This window comes from Vidua macroura, chromosome 1 (genome assembly GCF_024509145.1).
Source record: "Vidua macroura isolate BioBank_ID:100142 chromosome 1, ASM2450914v1, whole genome shotgun sequence".
Classification (NCBI taxonomy): domain Eukaryota; kingdom Metazoa; phylum Chordata; class Aves; order Passeriformes; family Viduidae; genus Vidua; species Vidua macroura.
The window spans coordinates 60,110,639-60,132,144 of NC_071571.1; the positions used below are offsets into that span (position 1 = coordinate 60,110,639).

The 21,506-nt window shown below is 44.8% G+C and overlaps 2 protein-coding genes across 13 annotated transcripts in view; one reads left to right on the top strand and one right to left on the bottom strand.

Annotated features, from left to right (window-relative positions):
* SLC66A2 (solute carrier family 66 member 2) overlaps positions 1–21,506 on the top strand; it is a 165,521-nt gene that overhangs the window by 59,980 nt on the left and 84,035 nt on the right. For 2 of the 9 annotated variants that reach the window (XM_054000409.1, XM_054000426.1), the window contains one exon: positions 11,883–14,637. The exons of 6 other annotated variants lie outside the window; for them this stretch is intronic. In XM_054000409.1, coding sequence (XP_053856384.1) covers positions 11,883–12,090 — 208 coding nt within the window. In that variant the 3' untranslated portion in view covers positions 12,091–14,637. Of the gene's footprint in view, positions 1–11,882; positions 14,638–21,506 lie in introns of those variants that run through there. One more of the 9 variants, XM_054000435.1, reaches the window with a different exon arrangement.
* Positions 18,307–21,506, bottom strand: part of KCNG2 (potassium voltage-gated channel modifier subfamily G member 2) — a 53,737-nt gene continuing 50,537 nt past the window's right edge. For all 4 annotated transcript variants that reach the window (XM_054000360.1, XM_054000352.1, XM_054000377.1 and 1 more), the window contains exon 3: positions 18,307–20,696. In XM_054000360.1, coding sequence (XP_053856335.1) covers positions 19,902–20,696 — 795 coding nt within the window. In that variant the 3' untranslated portion in view covers positions 18,307–19,901. The remainder of the gene's footprint in view (positions 20,697–21,506) is intronic.

Genomic DNA, 21,506 nt, shown 5'->3' on the forward strand with positions numbered 1-21,506 from the left:
TGGACTGCTAAAGTTCTTGCACATACTGAACCTCTTTCTCATTTCTCTTCCCCTGGCACCTCATCCCCTCTGTTCAAAAAGTAAAATCAAAGCAAATGACTTCAAACCAAAAGCATTCATCTTTTACAAATAGTTCAAGGCTTCTGTACAGTAATAGGAATAAAGCTCTGCTGGCATGTTTAATGAGTGCTCTCTTGGTAGGTGCTTTTCTCTGTGCCCTGAGAATTTGAATTACAAGAGAAAATTTATTGTACTTCTGTTACAAAACCATTCCATTAAGTTTAGGTGCTCTGTCTTCCTCTGGCAAGGAGGTGTCATGCAAGGTATTTTGCATAGATAAAGTCAGGTCAAGGCACAAAAGATGGGAATTGAGCCTGTCATGAAGACATGAGAGATGAAAGTTTTCTAAAAATGTTGTCTTCCTCTGTTACCTAACAAATTTGGGAACAGAGGTGCCTCAGTTCTTGACATTCCAGCACCTGTATTGCTTTGTTAGAATTCACCTCAGCCAATTTTGTAAGTGTGTTAAGTTACCTGCACATAAGTGGTTGCAGAGCTGTCTCCCTTAGTGCAGTAGGACTGAATGGGATTAGAAATATGGAAGTAAACTGAGATTTGAGTTTGAAGAAATACAGGTTGAGATGCAAGGATGCAAACAGCCATAATGATAATACTGACTGTGATGAAGATCTGTAAAGTCAGCAGAGAGGTGAGTAATTTAAGTAGTTAACAGATGAGCCAGAACAGCATTAAAAAGAGAACAAAGAACCTTAGGTCACGAAGTGACTTTGCAGGGTGGTCCAGAAAGACTACTAAGAAGAATTGGGTAGAGAATGGGAGTCAGGCAGATGTGAGTGGGTCAACTACAGAGATTTTCTGTTTCAGCTTTGACCTGTAATGGTGTGTTTGGTCCTCTGCTCCTCAGACACAGAGGGACAAGCAAACAGAAGAAGAGTGGGAAGTGCAGAGACTGACATACTGAATGATGAGCCCAAAAACTGAGATGGGGAGAAATGCTCATAGTATTCTTGAGTGGAATGTGGAAAAAAAAAAGTCTTGATATCAGAAAAACCTGTTTGAACAAGGTTGAAAGGTAGGGTTTTAATTTGTTCTGGGGAGGATGGCTAGGAATGATACATGTCTACATCACATCAGGGAACATACCTAGCCAGATGTCCTGGCATTGTCAGGCAAGTTTTCAGGGTAAGTTGTGGAAGCCTTGTCCTGTCAGATACTAAGTCTCATAACAGAGAATTTCCTAAAACAGGATTCATAGCATACAAGGCAGCAGATGGCAAGAGTTTGGGAATGAAGATAGGCTAGGGGATATCTATCCTTGTTGAACTGCAAAAAATGTACTGGGGCTCAAATTTTAAAATTTGTTTCATGCTACTATGTGTGGGATGTGATCATGATGCTTTTATTTCCTCCCTGCAGCGTTCAGTTCTGCCTACAGCAGGTCTTGAAAGCTCTGCAGCCACTGTGGGTCAGTGGCAAAGTGGAAAGTGGCTCAGAAAGTGTTGGTTTGTGGTGGCACCTGCTGACCAAGCACAGCCTTCCCACTGGGCTTTGCTTTAAGAATCAGCATAGAGGTGTATAGTGTGTCACTGTCACCAGTAACTTCATTGCTGCACCTCTGTGTGCACTTGAGCATGTGGAAGGAAATGGAGAAACCTGGAATTTCAGATGAAGAACTAGGTGGTGACATACCTTCATATAGAGCTTGCAAGGGATTATTTCATAGAATCAATAAGGTTGGAAGAAACCTCTCAAATACTGAGTCCAGCCATTGACCTAACACTGCCAGGTCTGCCATTATTTCCTTATGGTGCTAAGATGTTTTGGAGGAGAATGCAAGCTTTGTTCTTGCAAGTATCTGTAATTCCTTTCCAGACAGTAATCTGGACTTTGTCCCTGAGTGATCACTCTTATTTTACCCACTAGTGTGTTTGAGGTTTTAATTTCCCCAGTGTTTTCCTAGAACATGAGAAGCATTTTTACTAACTGAAGGATGTGATTATTCATGAAAAGTAATGACTGCAACATCATTAGATTTTGTCCTTGTGGATGCTGGCTTTGAAGACAAGTGAACTCCAATCATCTAGAAAAAGGAAAGCACTGGAGCTGGGACTGTTAACTTGCTGTATATTGACTAAAGAGGTAATTGGGGTTTTTGAAGTAGAAACTAGAAGTGTGCTCAAGCTTTGTACTTGTTACCATATGAAGATGAAGGGAAAATGTGCTCAAATTACCTCGAGTTGAATGAAGAGTCTGATGATCTCTTGGATGTCTAGGGCAGGAAGAAAGGAAGATTTAAAAGCATTGCTTTGAACCTTGGGATACACAGCTGTGCTGAAGCAAACCTCTGTTCTCTCATGTCTTTTGATTACCTTTCAAATTGAATTTGTCCCAAGTTATTTACAACTAGAGCAGGAAATGCACTGAATGGTGTTGCACGTTAAGTTCATACTTCTTGGCAATGGTCTTGCAGGACATAGCAGTGACGTGGCAGTAGGCAGGCTGCAACTACTGGGATGTGGCAGGCTAACTCACCCTGCAGGGAAGTGAGCCATGGGAAGGAGTGCTGCTTCCTGGGATTTGTTTCCCTGTGCCCTTGCATGGCAGCAGGTCCTTTTATCACCCACCTTTCAGTGCATGATGTGGGGCCCCAGGGTGGGCTGTGCCAAGTGGCTGGAGAGATGGGCAGCAGGAGAGCATCTAGAGCAGTATGAGCCAGCAGCTGTGCCTGCAGCTCCACCAATTGCAATGCCATGAGTGGGAGGTGAGAGACTGGGAAGCAGGGACAGATCTTTGAGAACAACTTCACGAGTGAGATCTTGAAGAATGGTGTAATTTAGGTGTGCTCTGCACCATTCTTATTACATTGATGGTGCCATGTGTGTTGGCAGCTGACTGCGGTTATCATGAGAGGTGCAGGATGTGATTTTCTGCCCTGGCACCAGAGGAAATCTGGTCCCTGCCACGGCAGCAGGTCTCAAGCTTCCCAGTTCACTAGCAGTAGAAACAGAGCCTGTCTGATGTGTGTTCATACCACATGTCTAAGCAGACCTGAGCTTTGCAGTCTGGTTGGTATCCATCTGTGTCTCCTGCAAAAAGGGCACTGGTGTGAATTGTGGCTCAAATCTCTCCTCTGATCCACACCTGCTTCATAGAACTTGGAGTTTTTTGTGCTGTTTAAGACCTGCTGTCCTTCTTTCTGCAGCACAAGTTGTAGAGTACTAGAAGTACTTTGTAGCTGTTAAGGGATACAAGTTTCTGGACCCCTACAGACTGAACTTTAGGCAAAGCTGCTTGGCATAGTTGGAGGCCATATTAGTGATCCTGGACTATCTGCCAGCCCTGTGTGTCGTGTCTTGTAGTTTCCTCTTGATTATCCTTTCACAGACACGTTCCAACAAATACTGGCTTTTGGGTGGATATGCTACATGGGATCAAAATGCCTGACACTGCCATACTTGGGAATTTAGAAAACACATATTAATGAAAAAAAAAATTACAAATACCCATTTAACCTGATTTTCTGTGAAATTTTTGTTTAGATGCACCTTTTTGGGTTTGTTTGCCTGATGGTGTTTCAGACTGAAATCCTGCATTTAATCTTTCCTCATTGATGAGTACAGTCCCTGAAAATCACAGGAACTTATAGATAAGTTGCTCTTGGATTGCAGCTAATGTGGTATCAATTGCTTCTGATTGTGGCTTTAACTCATCTGCTTCAGCTTGGTTACAGAGGTCCAAAATAAATGCTGGATCTCTCTTGCTGCATGCTCCTCTTCTGCTAGTATTGTGGGGCTGGATTAATGTCTTTCTCTGGAGATGGTCAGTGCTGCTCCAGCCTCAGAGGAATTGTTGAGAAGTGAGGTAAGGCACCCACACCAAGCAGGGCATGTAGGACTGGTGAATGGTTTCATGCTTGGATTCCCAGCTGGCTGTGCAATATTTAAAACAAGATCTTTGCTTGTTCACACAGAAGGACCTGTCTTAGGGTATGCACACTTAGTTTCCATGTTTTCAAACTTCAGACACTTTGGATATCAAATCCATGTGTTTTCTTTTTTCTTCTTTTCCTTTTAATTGTATTTGGCAGGCTAAGCAAATTGGTTAGCATGAGGAGGATTCCTTTTTTTGTTAAGCCATATGGCATTTTGTTAGAAACAAATGCTCTGTTTATTAATTTTTGTTTTGTGCAGTGTTAAAAATAGCATGGCATTCGTGTTTCATGTTTTCTGGTCTGTGTTTCACTGCTGTAGGCGGGCCAGCCTCTGATTGAAGTACAGTGTTAGGGATGCTTGCTGTCTTTCCTAAGTAGACTATTTTGGAGCTGCAAACGGGAACTGAAAGTTTTCCAAAGTCAGGATGTTACAACTGAGTCTGCTTTCTCTTTCAGACATACTTGTGCAAATGGCTTGTGGGAGGTAGCAGCTTAAAAGGTTGCTGGAGAGATACCTTCTGTACCTTCTTCCTCACTTCCCAAAACCAAATGCAGTGTTGAAAATACTCACTGACAGGCTGCTTCTGTGTGGATTTATTCCTGAACTAAATACTATATTATCAGCTTTTAAATTATTTTATTCTGCTTTTGTATCCCATCATTCAAAGATTTGTCACTGTGTTTTAACATGTGTGAAAGTCAAGTGCTAATATATGAAGAAATGTCTGAAACCGTGGCAGTCTAATCAGATTTTATGACTTGGCAAAACCTGTGTCATGGTCAAGATATGGGGAGTTTACCATGATGTGGGGCCATGATGTATGGAAGTTGTAGACAGCTTCCACTGATTCTTGAACAGAGTCCAGGCTAATTCTCCTCTTTATGTAGGTAAAGGTAAATAAATTATATTCTTTTTTTCTCTTATCAAACATAACTTAGAAGTCATAGAGTGTCTGAGCACAGCTAGCCCTAAGTTTTTGACTGTAGCAGGATGTAATTACATCAGGGCAACACGTACCTCCTGTTGCTATTTGTGCTGAAATGTCTGCTCAAACCACTAGAGGATTTTTCAATGGAAGTCACTGTCTAGTGTCTGATTCTCTCAGTGTCTTCCAGCGTGCAGGGTATTTTTGGGTTTGTGTGTTAAGCTACAAACATGCAGAGTCATAACATCAGTGTGAGAAAATCTGCAGTGCAAACAGGAAGCAAGGACTGCTGTGTCTTTTTCCTTCTGCATGTTTTGTGCTCAGTCCCAGCCTGTGTTCTGCAAACTGATGCTCTGCAGCCCTTCTGCTGTTTGGATGGAGGGTTGCAACAGTCTTAAAACAGACTGGTTCACCAGGGAAGTGGAACAGGGAGGCTTCACATCTCATACTCTTTTACAAAATCCTTCTTTTTGTTAATTTTTATTCTTTCAGATGAAGGAAGAAGAAAAATGTAATGATCCACAAGTGACTAATGTTGAGCAGAGTGTGCAAAGACTCCAAGGGAGAATCAGAGACTTGAGACTCTGATTTTGAGACAGCCAGGTTTTGTGCAGAAGGAATGAAGATACTGAGAAGCTTTGATTAGAATAGTATTAGTCCTGGATAAGGCAGATAGAACCTGAATATCTAGCAGATATAATAGTTTTGTAAATTACTCATCCTCTAGTATAGTTCCACAGAAAGAAGCAACAGAATATGGTTTGGAGGTTTTTTTCCTCTTTCGAATGTAGCTTTTTCTACATCTAAGTAATTCTATAAAAATTAAGGTTTGTTGGCTGACTGCAGATAGCGTGTTACTGATAGCTGCTTAGCTGCTGTTACTTCTAGTTGCTGTCACTTCATGATTAATATACAAGATACAGGGAACCTGAAAGAAGGAAGTTATTCCATGAGAAAAGTGAATGCTGTTTTCCAGCATGTAATTTATTTATTTAGCAAATGAAGATGGGTACAGCTTATTTATGAAATCTGCTATCAGTGGTAGAGAACAGCAGCACCATAGGGCATTTTCATATTACCATATTAAAAACCATCATTTAGCAACCCACCCCTAATCTAGTGTCTGATCAGAAGGGCTCAGTGTCCCTCTGAGAATTAATTCCAGCAACAGAATAAATAAGTGCTCTTTCAGATTTTAAAAACAGTTGAAAAAATACCAGCTTTTCCTCTTTGTGGTCATTTGCCATTTATGCAGACTTGGCCTGGCTGTTACGACATTAACAACTCCTTCTATCGAGCTCAGCTGTGAGGAAGGCGCTTGCTTTTTAGGAGGTTTGTTGTCATTGGATACTGTGGTGCTGATGTACATTACTGGGAAGTGCTATTTTTACTGCAAGTCTGCCTCAGCCTCTGGCAATACCAGCTATTTGAGTGTAGTTCCTGCCTCTCCAGTTGGCATCTTTATTGTCAGACAGACAAATGCTGCTATTTGCTTATTTCTGCATCCCCAGGTTGCTCTCTGGCACTGCTCACCCCTAATCTGCTTGCTCATTTGTGCTAAGAGCAGTTGTGCTGTCCTCCTAGAGTGTATCCTCCATATCGACAAGGTGAGCATTTCCTGCCTTCTGCCTCTCCCCAGCTTAGCTTTGGGCTGTTTCAGGAAAGAAATATTTACTCCTAAGTCCTGCTTTGCTTTGTAGCTGGTGCTGCACAGAACAGCTTGGCTTGTGTGACTTTGCAGATAGCAGGAGGATGGAGTGTGAAGTTAGTCTTTGTGAGATAGTCTGGGAAATTTTTGCTGCATGCAGCCTCTTTGTGCTGTGCTGTCCAGTATAAGGCAGTGTTGATAATGGGCCCTGACTGCCTGTTGTAACAAAGCCTCTTCTGCATTAGCAGTGCAGCATTTTTGCTTGCACTGTGAAGCCAAGGGTCAGACTCTGGTGCACCAGAGTCTGTGGTCTACCAGCCCACAATACCTAGAACATGGCAAAGGTGCAGATCAATGGGCTGACATTGGTTATATGAGCATCACCAAGACCAAATGCTGGATCCTGCACTTGGGTTGCAACAAGCCCAAGCTACAGGCTTGGGAAAGAGTGGCTGGAGAGGTCCTCAGCGGAAAAGGACCTGGGGGTGCTGGTTGACATCCACCTAAATATGGAGATATTTAAAAGATGTGCAAATGCACCACTTAAGGGCGTGGTTTAGAGGTGACTTGACATGGTTGGGTGAGTTTAGGTTAATGGTGGAACTCAGTGATCTTAGAGGTCTTTTCCAACTTCTATGATTCTATGATTCACTCAGCAGAGTTACAGTAGAGCAGTGAAGCAAGGGCTTAGGTGTGCTCTCCTCTTTTTGTTCTTTCTTCTCCACAACCAGTTGAAAATTCCCATTTCTTCTGGGCAGTAAAATGCTTCCTTTTTCACAGACACTGCTCTTTTCTCCACCAGGCCAGGTAAGGGGCAGCTATCTGCCCGAACTAGAATGGTGTCTTTCTTGTCTACCCCAAAAGTAGGACCAAATAAAAGAATTACCTCTCTTCCCCAGCTGGGTAAATTTGAGAAGCTGCAGACAAAAACTGGCTTTTCTGTGCAATGTGGCATCCCGAAGTGATACAATAGCTGGAAGGTATGAGAATAGTGACAGTGTATCCATGCCATCCATCCCTCATAGTCGTACACAAACCGCTGCATCATTGCAAGTGACATCTGCATATGCAGCAAGGGCAGAACAATTGCAAATCCCAAACCAGGGGGAGGACCATTATTATTGCACTGAGAATCTGGAGACTAGAACTTGACAGAAGCTGTGTTGATAGTGCAACCTTCATCCAGCCCGTCTCAGGCCTGTGATGTGGTAGTGGGGGCAGAGCCAGCTCTGTTTCCTCCAAGGTGCCACACAGATACTCGATGGGTTTCCCAGCAAGCTGACTTTGAGGCTCTGTGTGTGGGTGCTGGTTGATACGGGAGAGAGTCAACAGCAGTTGTAGCTTTTCCTCTCCCTGGAGTGGGCACGGAAGGAGTGAGACATGTACTGATTTGGAGAGGGTGCTGGGGGCATTCCAGGGTGCTTAGAGTGGTGAGGTGAGGGTCCTGGGCCAGCACACACCTCTTTGCTCATTCCCTAGCTTTACTCTCATGGTGGATTGATGTTGGCTAATGCCAGGTGCTCACCACGCTACTTATACTGCTCCCGCTCCTCAGCTGGACAGGGGGAGAGAAAAATACAACAGAAGGCTCATGGGTTGAGATAAGGACAGGGAGATCACTCACCAGTTGCCATCACAGGCAAAACACTCAAGGAAATCAATTTAATTTATTGCTGATCAAAATCAGAGTACGATAATGAGAAATAAACCCAAATCTTAAAACAGCTTACCCAGACCTCTCCCTTCTTCCCAAGCTCAATTTTATTTTATCTTCTCTACATTCTCCCCACAAATGGCACAGAGGGAGAGGGAATGGGGGTTATAGTCAGTTCATCACATGTTGCTTTTGCTGCTCCGTCCTCTTCATGCTCTTTCCCTACTCCATTTGGGGTTCCTCCCAGGGAGACAGTGCTTCATGAACTTCTTCAATGTGGGTGCTTCCCATGGTATGCAGTTCTTAATGAACTGCTCCGCTGTGGGTTCCTGTGTGTCCTTTCCATGGGGTGCAGTCCTTCAGGAATGGATTGCTCCATCCATTGCTCCAGGGGTCATAAGTCCTGACAGAAAGCTGCTCCAGCTTTGCTGTTGTGGGCTGCACTCTTCATGGACCCCCAGGTCTTGCCAGGGACCTGCTCCAGCACAGGCTTCCCATGGGGTCACAACTTCCTTTGGGCATCCACCTACTCCAGGATGGAGTACAGGTGGATCTGTGCTCCCCCATGGACCTCCATGGGCTGCAGGGGCACAACTGCTTCACCATGGTCTTCACCGTGGGCTGCAGGGGAATCTGTTTCAGTGCCTGGGGCACCTCCTCCCCCACCTTCTGCACTGACTTTGGTGTCTGCAGGGCTGTTCCACTCACATGTTCTCACTTCCTCTCACCTGGCTGCTGTGTAGTGCAGCAGTTTTCCTCCCTTTCTTAAATACATTATCCCAGAAGTGCTACCACTGTCATTGATGGGCTCAGCCTTTGTCAGTGGCAGAAGCATCTTGGAGCCAGCTGGCATCGGCTCTCTTGGACTTAGGGGAAGCTTGTGGCAGCTTCTCACAGAAGTCACTTTGTAGCCTGCCTCCCTGGCCCCTGCTACCAAAACCTTGCCATACCCCAAACCGTCGACTCCAAATTAAGGTCATTTTCAAGGACTTGTGTACCAAGTTTTAAGTTCTCTTCCATTCCTGTCATTCCCTGTCCTGTTCCAGTCTCTTTTTTTCTATCCTCTTCTCATCTGACCAATCTCTTGGCTCCTCTGCTGTCTCCTTTGCTTTCCTCTGTGGCCCTTCATTGCCTTTTCTCTCGCACAAGACTGTCCCCATTTTCTTGCTAAGCTCTTTGTGATTACCCCCTGTACCTTTTGGTCTCTGTTGGACGTGCTCTTTTTGCCCAGTCCCAGCCTCTCCTCTGGGAGGGCAGCCAGCACTCCCACAGTGACTACATTGCATCAGCCCTGAGAACCTTGGTGCAGCTGAAGGACTGAATGTTGTGGGATGTCAAGCGTTTTCTGTATTTTATTTTTGTTGTACCTTGGTGACTTGCAGGTTTTCTCTGGAGCTTTGTCCAAACTACTGGACTGAGAAGGATGTATGTTTTTTGGTACACAGACAGACCAGTGGCATTAGCTCTTTAAACTACCTGTAGCATTTTTTAAGATCATTTTTGTCAAGGATAAGTTGAGATTTTCATGTGTGTGGAGTGTTGTCATGTCCTCCTGGAGTGAGAGCTCCAGGCATGATGATGATGTCCTTGAGTGTCAGATGTATGAGCTGAAGTGTAGGCTCTGGAATGTGCAGAGCCTATCAGAACATGCACTGAATTTACCAGCCAGTATTGCAGACTGTTGAGTTCACAGGTGGCTTCCTAACAAAACACAGACTTGCTTTGGCAAACCTGGCACAGCATGTGACACAGTTAGGGGTGTGCTTGGCTCCTGTGGTTCTGCTGAACTGCAGGTCCTTAAGTTTTCCCTCAGTGATTGATTATTCTTTCTTTGAGGGGGTTAACTCTTCTCTAGGCTGTACATCTTCTGACTCTGTATCTTCTCCTCCACAACTGCACTGCACTGTAAAGTCACTTTAAAAACCCAGCTGGCTTTCTCCATTGAGGGAATGAGTGACAAATATCCTTTGTATTATGGATATTTGTTAAATTCCTATTCAGCTATCTCATGGTATTCCTGAATTTCCCTTTTGTCAACAGTGAGCAGTTAGTTTGATCAGCCTGGCTGAGCATGTGCTTTTAGTGAGGGTGCCTAGCCACGTCAGGACAGATTCACAATTAAATTGTGATTAGTTGCCCAGCAATCATTAATACGCTTAAAATCAAAGGAGGAGAAATACTGACTGTCAGCAAGCAAGGTGCCAGTTTTATTACTCTCAGTTTATTGCTTTCCTAATTAAAATCTCAATCAATCCCTTGACCACCACCTGCGTCTACAAATGTCGTGTAAGTGTGATGTAAAGTGACTTGGTGTGACTGGGAACGTGCACGGGGCAGGTGGTGCAAGCTCTTTGCACCAAGCACAAATTATGTTTAGAGTTCAGCAGTTTTTTTCTTTCTCTGATTATTTATTTATGTTTTTAGAATGACCTTGGATGGGAAATGACTGCTCACTTAACCCCATATCCTTGCTTGCAGTTCCACATAGTTTCTGTGGAAGGTCCTGATTGTAGACCTGTTTTGTGCTGTGGGCCACATGACCTGAGTTACAAAAGGCTTCTGTACAAACTGATGCTTTTGTCCACCCTTTCCATGTGGGGACAGAATGGGCTGCAGCATTTGGCTTGGAATGGCATTGTGCACTTGTGCCCAAAACACAAATCCTGCAAGGTCCTGCCTGAGTGTTTGAAAAATGAACATTAAGTCCTGCCCTGCTACATGGACCTGACTGTGTGTGATGGCGTCTGTGCTGGCAAGATGTAAATTGCTTGTAATTATGACAAATCATGTGCAATGCTCATTCTGTGAACTACAAAGCTTTTGTCCACTGCTGCTTATCCAGCTGCTTAAAAAGCTCTCATGATAAAGTGCATGAAGCTCAGAAACAGCCTTCCAGGTTTGGTTGTTCACATTTTGTTGAGGACACTGAAAATAATTTGGTCTGTTTGAAGAAATTGCTTCTATTCCCCAGAGTTTCTCCTGATATGGGGGAGCAGAAGCTGGACTACAGGACAGGAAATACTTAGCAGAAGAGCAAGATGAAAGCAAGTTTGGTTATTAAAAGGAACTCTGAGCATTGCTCTTGATCTGTGTCCTTGATAAAAATCCCTAGTGCTGTTCATCCTTCCAGTAACAGCTGCAGACATGTAATTTCTCCTCTTTCTGTATTACTGGACAATCTGTCTGCTTTTTTTAGTTTTTTAGACATTTTCTGCAGTAATGAGTTATTTCTTCTATCTGTTTTGTTTGTTTCAGCACATGCTAAAAGTGTGCATGCATGAGAAAGCAATCTGTGTGTTACTTTATCTTGCATGAGCACAGAATGGCATGCAGAAGTAACTGCTGGGATGAATTGTTGTTCTTTTCCATGCATTGTGTGGCAGCCATGTTTACAGAACACCACTGAGTCAAATATCCTAGCTGGAGATTTTAAAATGTTTGATACCTTCATAGCCACAGGTGTTTGGAGCTGTAATTGCTGAGATAAGAGTGCTGCAGTTTGTGGAGCAGAGAGTTTGATCCTCCCTTCCAAGTACAGTGCTACCTGTCTTGGCTAGGCATGCTGTCTGCCCCTGTCAAGGGGAGTCCCTGCCCGCTGTTGGGTATAAATACTAGCTGCAGTAGGTGGGATCCTCTGGCACAGCAGGTCTAATCCAAAACCAAATTCTCAGTAAACACTCTTCCCTTTCTTCTGCCTTTTAGTATCAAGATGGTGCTGATGTGGACTAGTGGGGACACATTCAAGACTGTTTACTTCATCCTGAATCAGGCCCCTTTCCAGTTCTCCATCTGTGGACTCCTGCAGGTATTTGTGGACATCGTTATCCTGTTGCAGGTTTACTTGTACAGCCACTACCCTCAGAAGCCCGTGTCCCACACTGCACACCCAGCCAGCACCAAGGCCCTGTGAGGAACTTGGCTGGGCACATTGCAGGTCAGCAGAGTCAGCCATGGCATCTCTTCTTCCACTTGTAAATACTCCTGTGTTGCTAAGTTGAAAGCAGAAATGAGAACAAGGATGGAAAATATGGCTGCGCGTCCAGCTCAGGAGGTTCTGTGTTAAATAACTTGCTCTGTTTTCAGACTTAGCTGTACAGAACTGTTTCTTGGCGGGGGTAGGGGCACTTGATTTTTGCATACGTACCTATGAGCCTTATTAATTCATAAATGTTTGTATATTTAATCACAAGGGCTGGATGGTTTGTGGTTTTAATGCTATTTTAAAATGTTATACCACAGAAATCATAGGATATTTTGTCTGAAACTTCTACCTATTTATATAATATAAAGTCTGTATATTGGCAGGAAGTTTGTGGTGTTTGCTAGCATTCAGTATCTCCACGATGGAAGAAGCAGTATTCAAGAGCAAATCCAGGAGCTTTCTCTTTTCCCTATAAGGGTGTCTGGTGAGAGAAGGTGGGAGTGGGAGGCCCTGCAAAGAGGGGCACAGCCAGAAATGAGCTGGCCACAGATGCTGTAAAGCTAAAGAGCGAGCAGATGTTCATCCCTGATGCAGGAGGACACATGGAGGAGATGATGGAGGGGGTCTGATGGTGCTGGAGTCACATCTAGACTGGCACAGCCAGTCATCCAGGCAAAAAAAGGAGCCAGTGGGAGACTGCAGGGAACTTAGGTAGTCATGCTTTGAAACTGTGGGGTGTGGGAATAGCCTGCCCTGCACCTGGGGGGCAGCACTGCCCCTGCAGCTGTGCACAGGACAGAGCTGGACTGTAGGATGTCTTTCCCAAACCAAGGGGCCAGCAGATGGGTGTTGCCAGTATTGCCAGGCAAGTATTTCTAGATGTGATTGAGCCGCAAAGATAGAAGCAGGTCCACTTTCATTGGCTCAGAGAAAAAATTTAAGACAGAGAAAAAGCTGCATCCCCTGGAGTGGGACCAGCATCTGACAGCTTGATTTGTTGAGGTTGAGATTCATGTTCATGTTGTTCAATGCCAAGCAAGAACCATGTTATGTTTTGGGGTGTTTCCTGCATTGGCTCAACAAGGAAGGAGTCCATGTTTTCCTTTTACTGTTGTGAACTGTTAGGCTTTTAAAGAAGTTCTTCTCTTTTAGAAGAATCAGCAGCCTGTACTGAGAGGCTGAGAGAGCAGAGTTCATGTAGATGTTGCTCCTAAAGGCCATTAGCCAGCATAGGTCACCATGCTCTGTCTGTGACGTGCAGCTGCTGGTAGTGTTGACCTGTGGGGGCTGTCACCAAGCCCCTGGGCTCCTGTTGTGACACTGCTGTCATGAAGCTGCCCCAGGTGATGTGAGGAGGCTGTAGCAATGCTCTTGGTCCCAGGAACAGCTATGCCTGTGCTGCTTCCTTCATGAGGCTTCTTTCCTCTGCTGGGTGAGTCCCATCTGGCCACAGGCAAGGTGTTGGACAGATTTTTCAGAATAATTTTTTCTCTAAGAATAGCCCAAGAGCTTATGTTTTCTTAGCAGTGGCAGCAAGTCTCACGTTTGATAACTTCAGTGTGTAAGTCAGATACTTTCCCTACCGCACTTTCTTTGGGAACCTCACGATTTGAATCTGGACTGTCGTCATTGGTGGCAAACTGTCCAGTGGAGGGGAATCACACTGTGCCAGGCACTGACTCCATGCTCGTTGTTCGATATCATACTCTTCTAGGCCTGAAGTGACCTTACAAAGACAATGTACTCAGCATGGCAGACTATGAATGTTTTGTTCCTCTCTTTTCTCCAATGTTCTGGTTGTGTTACAAGAACATCTTGGCTTTTGTCTTTTTTAATTGAAAATTTAACAACTGGCTTCTCCGGTATGCTGCTTTAACGAGGATTGTATTCCTACTGTTTGAAAACAAACACTTTGTTGTGTGTTTTAATGGTCTGAAGGGTTTTTTTTAATAACTTGTAATGGTAAGATGTTTGTATTTGGTGGTCTTTTTCTAATATTCTGCAAAACAGGGGTGTAAGAAAATAATGAAAACATACTTTTGTATGTTATAGCTTCACCTGGGAGTGCACACTTTTGGCCACCTCTGTGGCTTTGAACTACAGATATTACTGAGGATAAAACAATTTCTGTTTTTTTCCTTTTGAGATTCTTCCTTGGGTGGATTTTTGAGTCTGTCATCAGTACCTAAACCAGTGAGCTCTGCGGACCAGTCTCATTTACACCAGAGCAGCAAATGCTGGAAGAGAAGCCAGTGAAACCATGTCTAAGTCATCTTTTGTATGTGGCATTTAGCAAGTAGGACTCTTGGCCAGGAACTCTAGAACTTCTTGCAAGGTACTTTAGGGACAAAGTGTTACAGAACTTCTGTTTTGTTCTCTAATTGTCAGAAAGTATCTGTTTCAATAATCACCTCAGAGAATAAGAAATCGCCTACTTTAAATGCATATCTTTGAATATATGGCACATTTGATGGACTTTATTTTTTCTGTCAGTTGCAATTTTTTTTTTAATAAAAATTACCTGTTATATATAAATTGCAGTGTTGCTTTGTTTTGTTCAGGTATAAAATGTGTGCTTCTTAACTCTTGTTATAAATCATCTTGTTAGGAGCATTGTTGATACGAATAACTAATGTGGTTTTTCCTTCTGATGGGTGAGTAAGCAGAAGGCATAAATTATCCTGAAGTCATGATGCACAGCAGGGATTCTGGATTTCTGTTCCCTGCTCTTCCATATATACCAGGGTAAATTTAACCATTGAGACCACATAACTTGCGTTTGCAATGCTCACACTAAAAACCAAATTATTAACAGATTATTATGTAGCTTTAAAGGAACCCTGTGTCATGCAGGCTGCAGAATTAAGAGGGACGTGTTTTTGGCAGCCTCTGCACAGAAGATGAGGACACTGAGTCTGTCATCTCATGGCCAACTGCTGCCCCAAGAGAAGTCTTGGCCACTCTCTCTGTTCACTCTGAACAGGAAAACAAGCCAAGGCTGTCAGGAGCGGCCTTGCAGCTGCTGTGCACCTCCTGATCCTGCCAGGCTGCTGATCCAGGATGTTGGGCTGCTCTGGCATGGAGAGGTGGTTTGCTATTGCTGTGTGCAATGACTGCAGGACCTGCAGAAGGGGAGTTGGGGAGGAGAGAGGGCTGGAGGTGTAGGAGAGAGGGTTGGGCAGAGCGAGAGGAGAGATGTGGGGGAGACTGAACTTGCTCAAATAAGGGGTTGAAAGGTGATACTCCTGAAGGGAAGGGATAGAAGGAAAACCAAAACATGAAGATAGGTAAATCAGCAAAATGGACAGGAGAGGAGGAGGAATGTGAGGGTGGAGAGTAAACCCTGCCTGCTCTCTTGCAGTCTGCTGGCAGTGGAGACCCAAGCAGTTCTCACAGCAGTCAAGCCTGCCTAACACTCGCAGTGCCTGCACCTTCTCTCCCAGACAGTGCTGGTATTACTGGCTGCTGCTTTGGCATTCACTGTGGGGCTGGCCCCGAAGGAAACAAAGGGGAACCCCATCTCTGGGTGCTGCAGGAGCCTGCTGGCTGGTGCAGTGCTGCCCCAGACCTCCCTTAGGGTAAATCTCTCCCTCTGCTGTGCATGGCAGGCAGTGGTCTCCACTGTGGCTCCATGGAGGAAGAAATTTCATGGTTAGATGTTTGAGATGCATGCAGTTAGGTGCAATTAAAAATATTTACAACATAAAATAAAGCTCACATTTTGTACTGGGTATTAAGCAAAAATTGGCCCACAGGTTCTGTTTGTTAAATCTGATTGTGATCCTTAGGCTTGAAAGCCAAGCAGGCTTCAAGGACCTGACTGACAACTGTAGCTTTGTTGGAGGCTTTCTATAAGAAAGAAGACATCAATATGAGAGTAAACAGTGTGCCAATAAATAAACACTTCCTGGATACCTGTGCCAACAGCCGTAAATAAAAGACGGGGACTAGAACATAATGTGAGGTTTACCCTAGGGCAGGGGCAGGTCTTCCTGTAAACAGCCTTGTATGCCAGTCCCAAGTGGACGTCAGCATCCAGAAATGCACTGACAGCAAATACAGTGTTTCAGACCCTCCTCCTGCCCTTCTGTGTCCCAGCTTATGTGCACTTGGTCTGGTAGGTGCTAGCTGGGAGTCTGAGGGGCTTCACTCAGCCACAGGTGGGCCAGCAGCACCACACTGGATTTCTCTACCCATAAGCCCTTCCATGTGCCTCTGTCCTCTTCCACTCCAAGGCTTCACAATCCTCTAAGGCTGTGGCTTGTGGCTGCCAAGGATGCTTTGCCCCCTGAAGCATCTGCTGTGAGGCTGCCATAGCCTGTGCCTATTCTGGCGTCAGCAGTGTAGGACAGCAGCCTCTGTCTGGCTTACAGTTGAGATGACATGAGCATCACATTTTTTCTTTGCATTACTGCTTTTTCTTAAGTGAGGCTGCTGTGCTGTAGGAAGTGGCTGTGCACATGTGCTGTATGAGCTGAAGTTGTGTTTGACTTTGTGCCATTACCTTTAGCTCTGTCCCTTTACCAGTTAACACATCCTTAACTCTCCTAAGCTATGGTTTTCATGACTAGTATTGCCAGCTGCCAGAATTTGTAGGTCTAGATCCACGCATGCTGCCACCAAGGTGGATGTGTGGACATGCAGAAGAGGTGGCTTTGCTCATGTTTCGAGTCTTTGTCCCATATAAAAGAGAGAAATATTTCTTTCCTTTTCTTTTTTTCTTTTTCCTTGAGGCAAAACTAGTGTGCTACAATTGTGAAGCACTTAGTTGTTCAAAGAAACAGGTATAACTACCTGCTGGCACTGGTGTGCCTGCAGACAGCAGTGTGGCATTTATTATAGTTAGAGATAAATGGCCTTAAAATCATCTGTGTGCTGTGTCAAAAAACCCCGACCACCATACACAACAAAACCAACATTCTCCAGCAGCTGATCAAAAGCAATAAGCATCACCCATAACAACAGCTGCTCTGGGTGAAATTAATTTTCCTCCGAATGTCTTTTATGTCTGGCAATGTGTGCATCACAACTTTATACAGCTTCCAAATATATGTTGAAAAGGTTCCTGGTTTATATTTGTTTCCTCATCTGTCATCCCAATAGATGAAATGAAACTTTATTAAAAGCTAGGCTTTGACTAGGAGACATAATGAGTGGGTTTTGTCACTTTATTAAAACTCTGTGCATGCTGGAAATAATTGTGTGCCTTTTGAAAAATACAAAGAACTCACTATTGAAGGACAATAGCAACTTGATGGAAAACAGCAGCAATATGGTGTGTGTCATCAGTCTGTTTTTCTACACAGCTGCTGAGCTGCAGTTTGCTGTCCTAGCACTGGTTTTTTCATGCTGCAAAGCCAAAAGCTGCATTGATTCATGGTTATTTGCTAGCACTGCAAGTGTGAAACTCTTCGTTCTGCAAGGATGTCTACTCCAGCCTGGCTTTTCTAGTAGTAAGGTAAGGGTGCTTGCAGTTTTTGGGCTTCACCACCTTGAGGAGATGCATTCTGCACCTTCCATGCACACTAGCCGTGGTTGCTTCATTCTCACTGGAGATGGAGCATGAAACACACCTGGTGTGCATGAGCCAAATCACTATGAGAAGTGAACTTGTGAGTCCACCTAGTGAGTCTGTCAGGTGCCACTTTAATATTGAGCATCTGAATGCCCCCAGAAGATGCAGTGCTGCTCCTTAGCACCAGGCCACATTGTCTCCCTGTCACTGCTCCCTTCTCCAGTTTGCAATCAGCTGGCTCCAAAGCTGTATCCCTGATGTCAGACCTTAATAATCCTTAATGAAAGAAATGTCTCCACCGGGAATAAAAAACCAATAAAATTAAAATCTTTCATGAGTCACAGCAACCCAGTGCTGGCATTGCTTTGCCAGGAGTCTGAGTCAGCCCAGGCACCAGGTACCAGCCCTTGGCCCTCTTCTCTAGCACAAGGAGCAAATGTGTTCCCGGTGCTGCTGGGCCATGAAGGATGGGCAGAACCCTGGCGTGGGCCCCTTCATTTGGTTTGCCTGCAGTTCAGTACAGCTGGGGCTTTGCTGACCCAGGTGCATTCTGCAGGGTAGGGGGCTCAGTTTTGCTGCCTCCATCTCCTGCAGTGCTCAGCAGCAAGTAACATGACTTACTTCAGATCAGCACGGCAAAACACCACCTCCCTCCACATCCAAATCACCAGACACAAAGAGTCAGCAACAAAGCTTTATATTTTTATTAAAATAAAGTGTAACTTTTCCATTTCCCTTGCTTCATTCCTATAAGGAATGGCTTAATATGAGAGTTTGGTAATGTAGGATTAGTTTTACAACATATGTTGAGGCAAAAAAAAACCCCAAACAACAGACCAGAAAAATCCTATCTTCAATACATCAGGTTTTGTTCCCTTCCTGGTGGGTGGAGAATATGGAGGGTGACACTGCATGGCTTTAGTACATATAGGAGTGTAGGTACAAGAGACTGTTGGGTTCCATCTCCCTCCATTCCCTGATCACATCCCACCTGTAGGAACACTGAAAGACCCATACAGCATCCTGACTTGGACCAGCTACATAGTTCCGCCAGGGTGGTGGCTGGAAAGCTCATGCATGGGGCTGGCATCAATAAGCAAACATGCAGATGCCACCATATGATTAATTTTCCCTTTAAGGTGACTTAAATCCTTTGAGAATCAGGAAGAAGAGCCAGAACACTTGTTCTAAGGACAGGATTTTCTTTTTCTTAGTAGGAGGGCAAAACCAAAAAGCTACTCCTAATGCAGAGCACAGCTGCTGCACTGCAGCTCGGGCCGGAGCCCACTGAAGGTGTCTTGCTAGCTTCACTGGGTTTGTACTGCTCCCCTACTCCTGTCTGCACATGACTGCACCACTGAGGAAGACTGCAGAGCTGGGAGTCGCTGCTGGTTTAACATTACCCTCCCCTTCCTGAGCTACATGTAGTTCAGATTGGTTCAGTTGCCTGTTAAGCACAGTTCTCGATACATGAGAGATGGAAATAGTTAACAGAAAGTGGAGAAATGTCATCATTTATAATAGTATTTTTAATATTTGGCTGTTAGCAAAGGAAAAATAACCAAGTTAACATTCAGTACCATAGTCAGGAAGATTTTTTGTATGTGTATTTCTGTCATGAGACTAAGATATAAAGCTTAGGATGGTAAATATGCATCTCTACTAAATAATAAAAACTGTGCTCACACACAATTCAGAGCTGGCAGCGCTGCCAGCACTCTGGCTGCGCTGCTTCATCTGTAGAAGACAAAAGCAAGCCCCTGGTAAAGCTGAAGGAATGCTTCTGCCCTTCTCTTGCCATCCCACCTTGGCTTGTCTGAGGTTTGTGTTCCTTGGTGGTGCTGCCAAAACAAACGTCGTGTGGCGTTGCAGCACAGGGAGCCCCTTGCTCAGCCCCTTGCACAGGGAGTGCCACTGAGCAGGGCAGGGAGGAGGTGGCACACTGGTTCTCTGCCACATGGCATCTGGCACAGGCTGTGCTTCTCATTACATTCTGCTGGCTGGCTGTATTCAATGGCTGCTCCTTGGGCATACCCAAAAATACTTGCTCAATAGAAAAGTCCTAAGAAAAGCAATGGAGCAGAGCTGTACTTGGTAGAATTTGTAGGGGTACTTTTCAGAGGTCCCTTAAGATCAGAAGTTGGTCTTTAGAGAAACCTTGTGTGTGTCTGCCCCTCATTTATGCAGTTCATGGCATTCTTGCAGAACTGACCTCCCATGTCCACTGCTTCTTGTGCTGCCAACATATGTCCTCAGCTGTTCAGGGTCAAGAACTTCTCTTGGCTTACTGGTCCACCAAGGTCAGATCCTCCTGCTCACCAGCACCTGGTGGGAGTGTGGCACTGAGCCCCCTTGTACTGTCACCACCCAGGAGCTCAGCGTTCTCGTGCCGCTGGCATACCTGCCTGCTGGCTACTCGCTGCTGCTGCTCCTTCAGCTCACTGTAGGAACGGGAAAAGGTATGAAAGATGGATGTGACTGGGAAAGCCATCAGCAAAATCCCACTCAAGATACTACTCAGGGCTACCACCTGTCCAGGTATGCTACGAGGCACCATGTCCCCATAGCCAACAGTTGTCATGGAGATCACAGCCCACCAGTAACTGGTGGGGACGCTGGTGAACTCTTGCTTGGCTCCCAGTTCGCTCTCAGCCAAGTACACCAGCGGTGAGAAGAGGGCCATGGCAACGCAGAGGAAGAGCAGGAGCAGCCCAAACTCACGGGTGCAGCGGCGCACAGTGAGCCCCAGTGTCTGCAGCCCCAGTGAGTGCCGGGCTAGCCTCATCACATACAGGATGCGCAGCGCCCGCAGGAAGCGCAGCACCAGCCCCACCCGCTCCAGGTACTTGTTCCCAGCTCCCCCGCCAGGCTTGCTGCTGTTCTTTGTGGAAACCACATCCACAATGAGAGAGATGTAGAAAGGCAGAATGGCCAGGATGTCGATGATGTTGAGCGGGGTTTTCAGGAAAGCACACTTGTTTTCTGCCTGAATGGATCTCAGCAGGAACTCAAAGGAAAACCACGCCACACACACCGTCTCCAGCACAAAGATGTCATAGCACTTTTGTGAGCATTCACCCTGGGGAGAAGAGGAGAAGGAAACATAAAAGAGGGAAGAAACAGATTTAGCCAGGGAGTGAAACAAAGAGAGTGTCAGTTCTTAAAGGAAAGCACCATGTGAAACTGATACGAATTGTGATGTACCAAAGCAAAATCATGGCTGCTGAGAGGCACTAAAACCAGAGGCTACGTGTTTGACTACAGGACAGGTCAACAGTGCTCTGGAGTGTCCCAAAGCTGCCAAGAACTTGGTGTGATCTTATCAGCTGTTGGCCAGAGAGCCTAGTGCTAAAAGGCCAGTGGCTCACACTTAATTTCTAACCAAGACTTCAACACCTTTAATACAGAATTCATGGATTGTAATAAATATGTAATCCTTCCCTCCCTTTCTGATCAATAATAAATTGCTTACTAATGCTTACTAATTGCTCATAAACACCTACAGCATTTTATGTGATATCCTTGGAGTTACTTATAATCTATTATTCACTAAATACGGTACATATTTTACATTCCAGTGAACATTTATTAACACACTACCCCTACAGTCTTATATGGAGTACTGAGAAATGTAGGCATTTCTAAAATAAAAAATACCACAGGATAGAGTGGGGTATGGAGAGATAAGTGTTTTTAGTTACTGCACCTGTAACAGCTAGTGACCATAATGCCTTCCCCAAGCTTTCTTCCTCTGCTTTTCCCTGTAGGCTCACTTGGTGGCAAATAAAGAGAGCTCTGGCTCTTTAGTTACGATGCTTGTAAACAAGTCAGTCTTCAGTGCACTGGAAAGGCAATAAACAATAATGCTGGTGATGGCCACTCCTCGGTT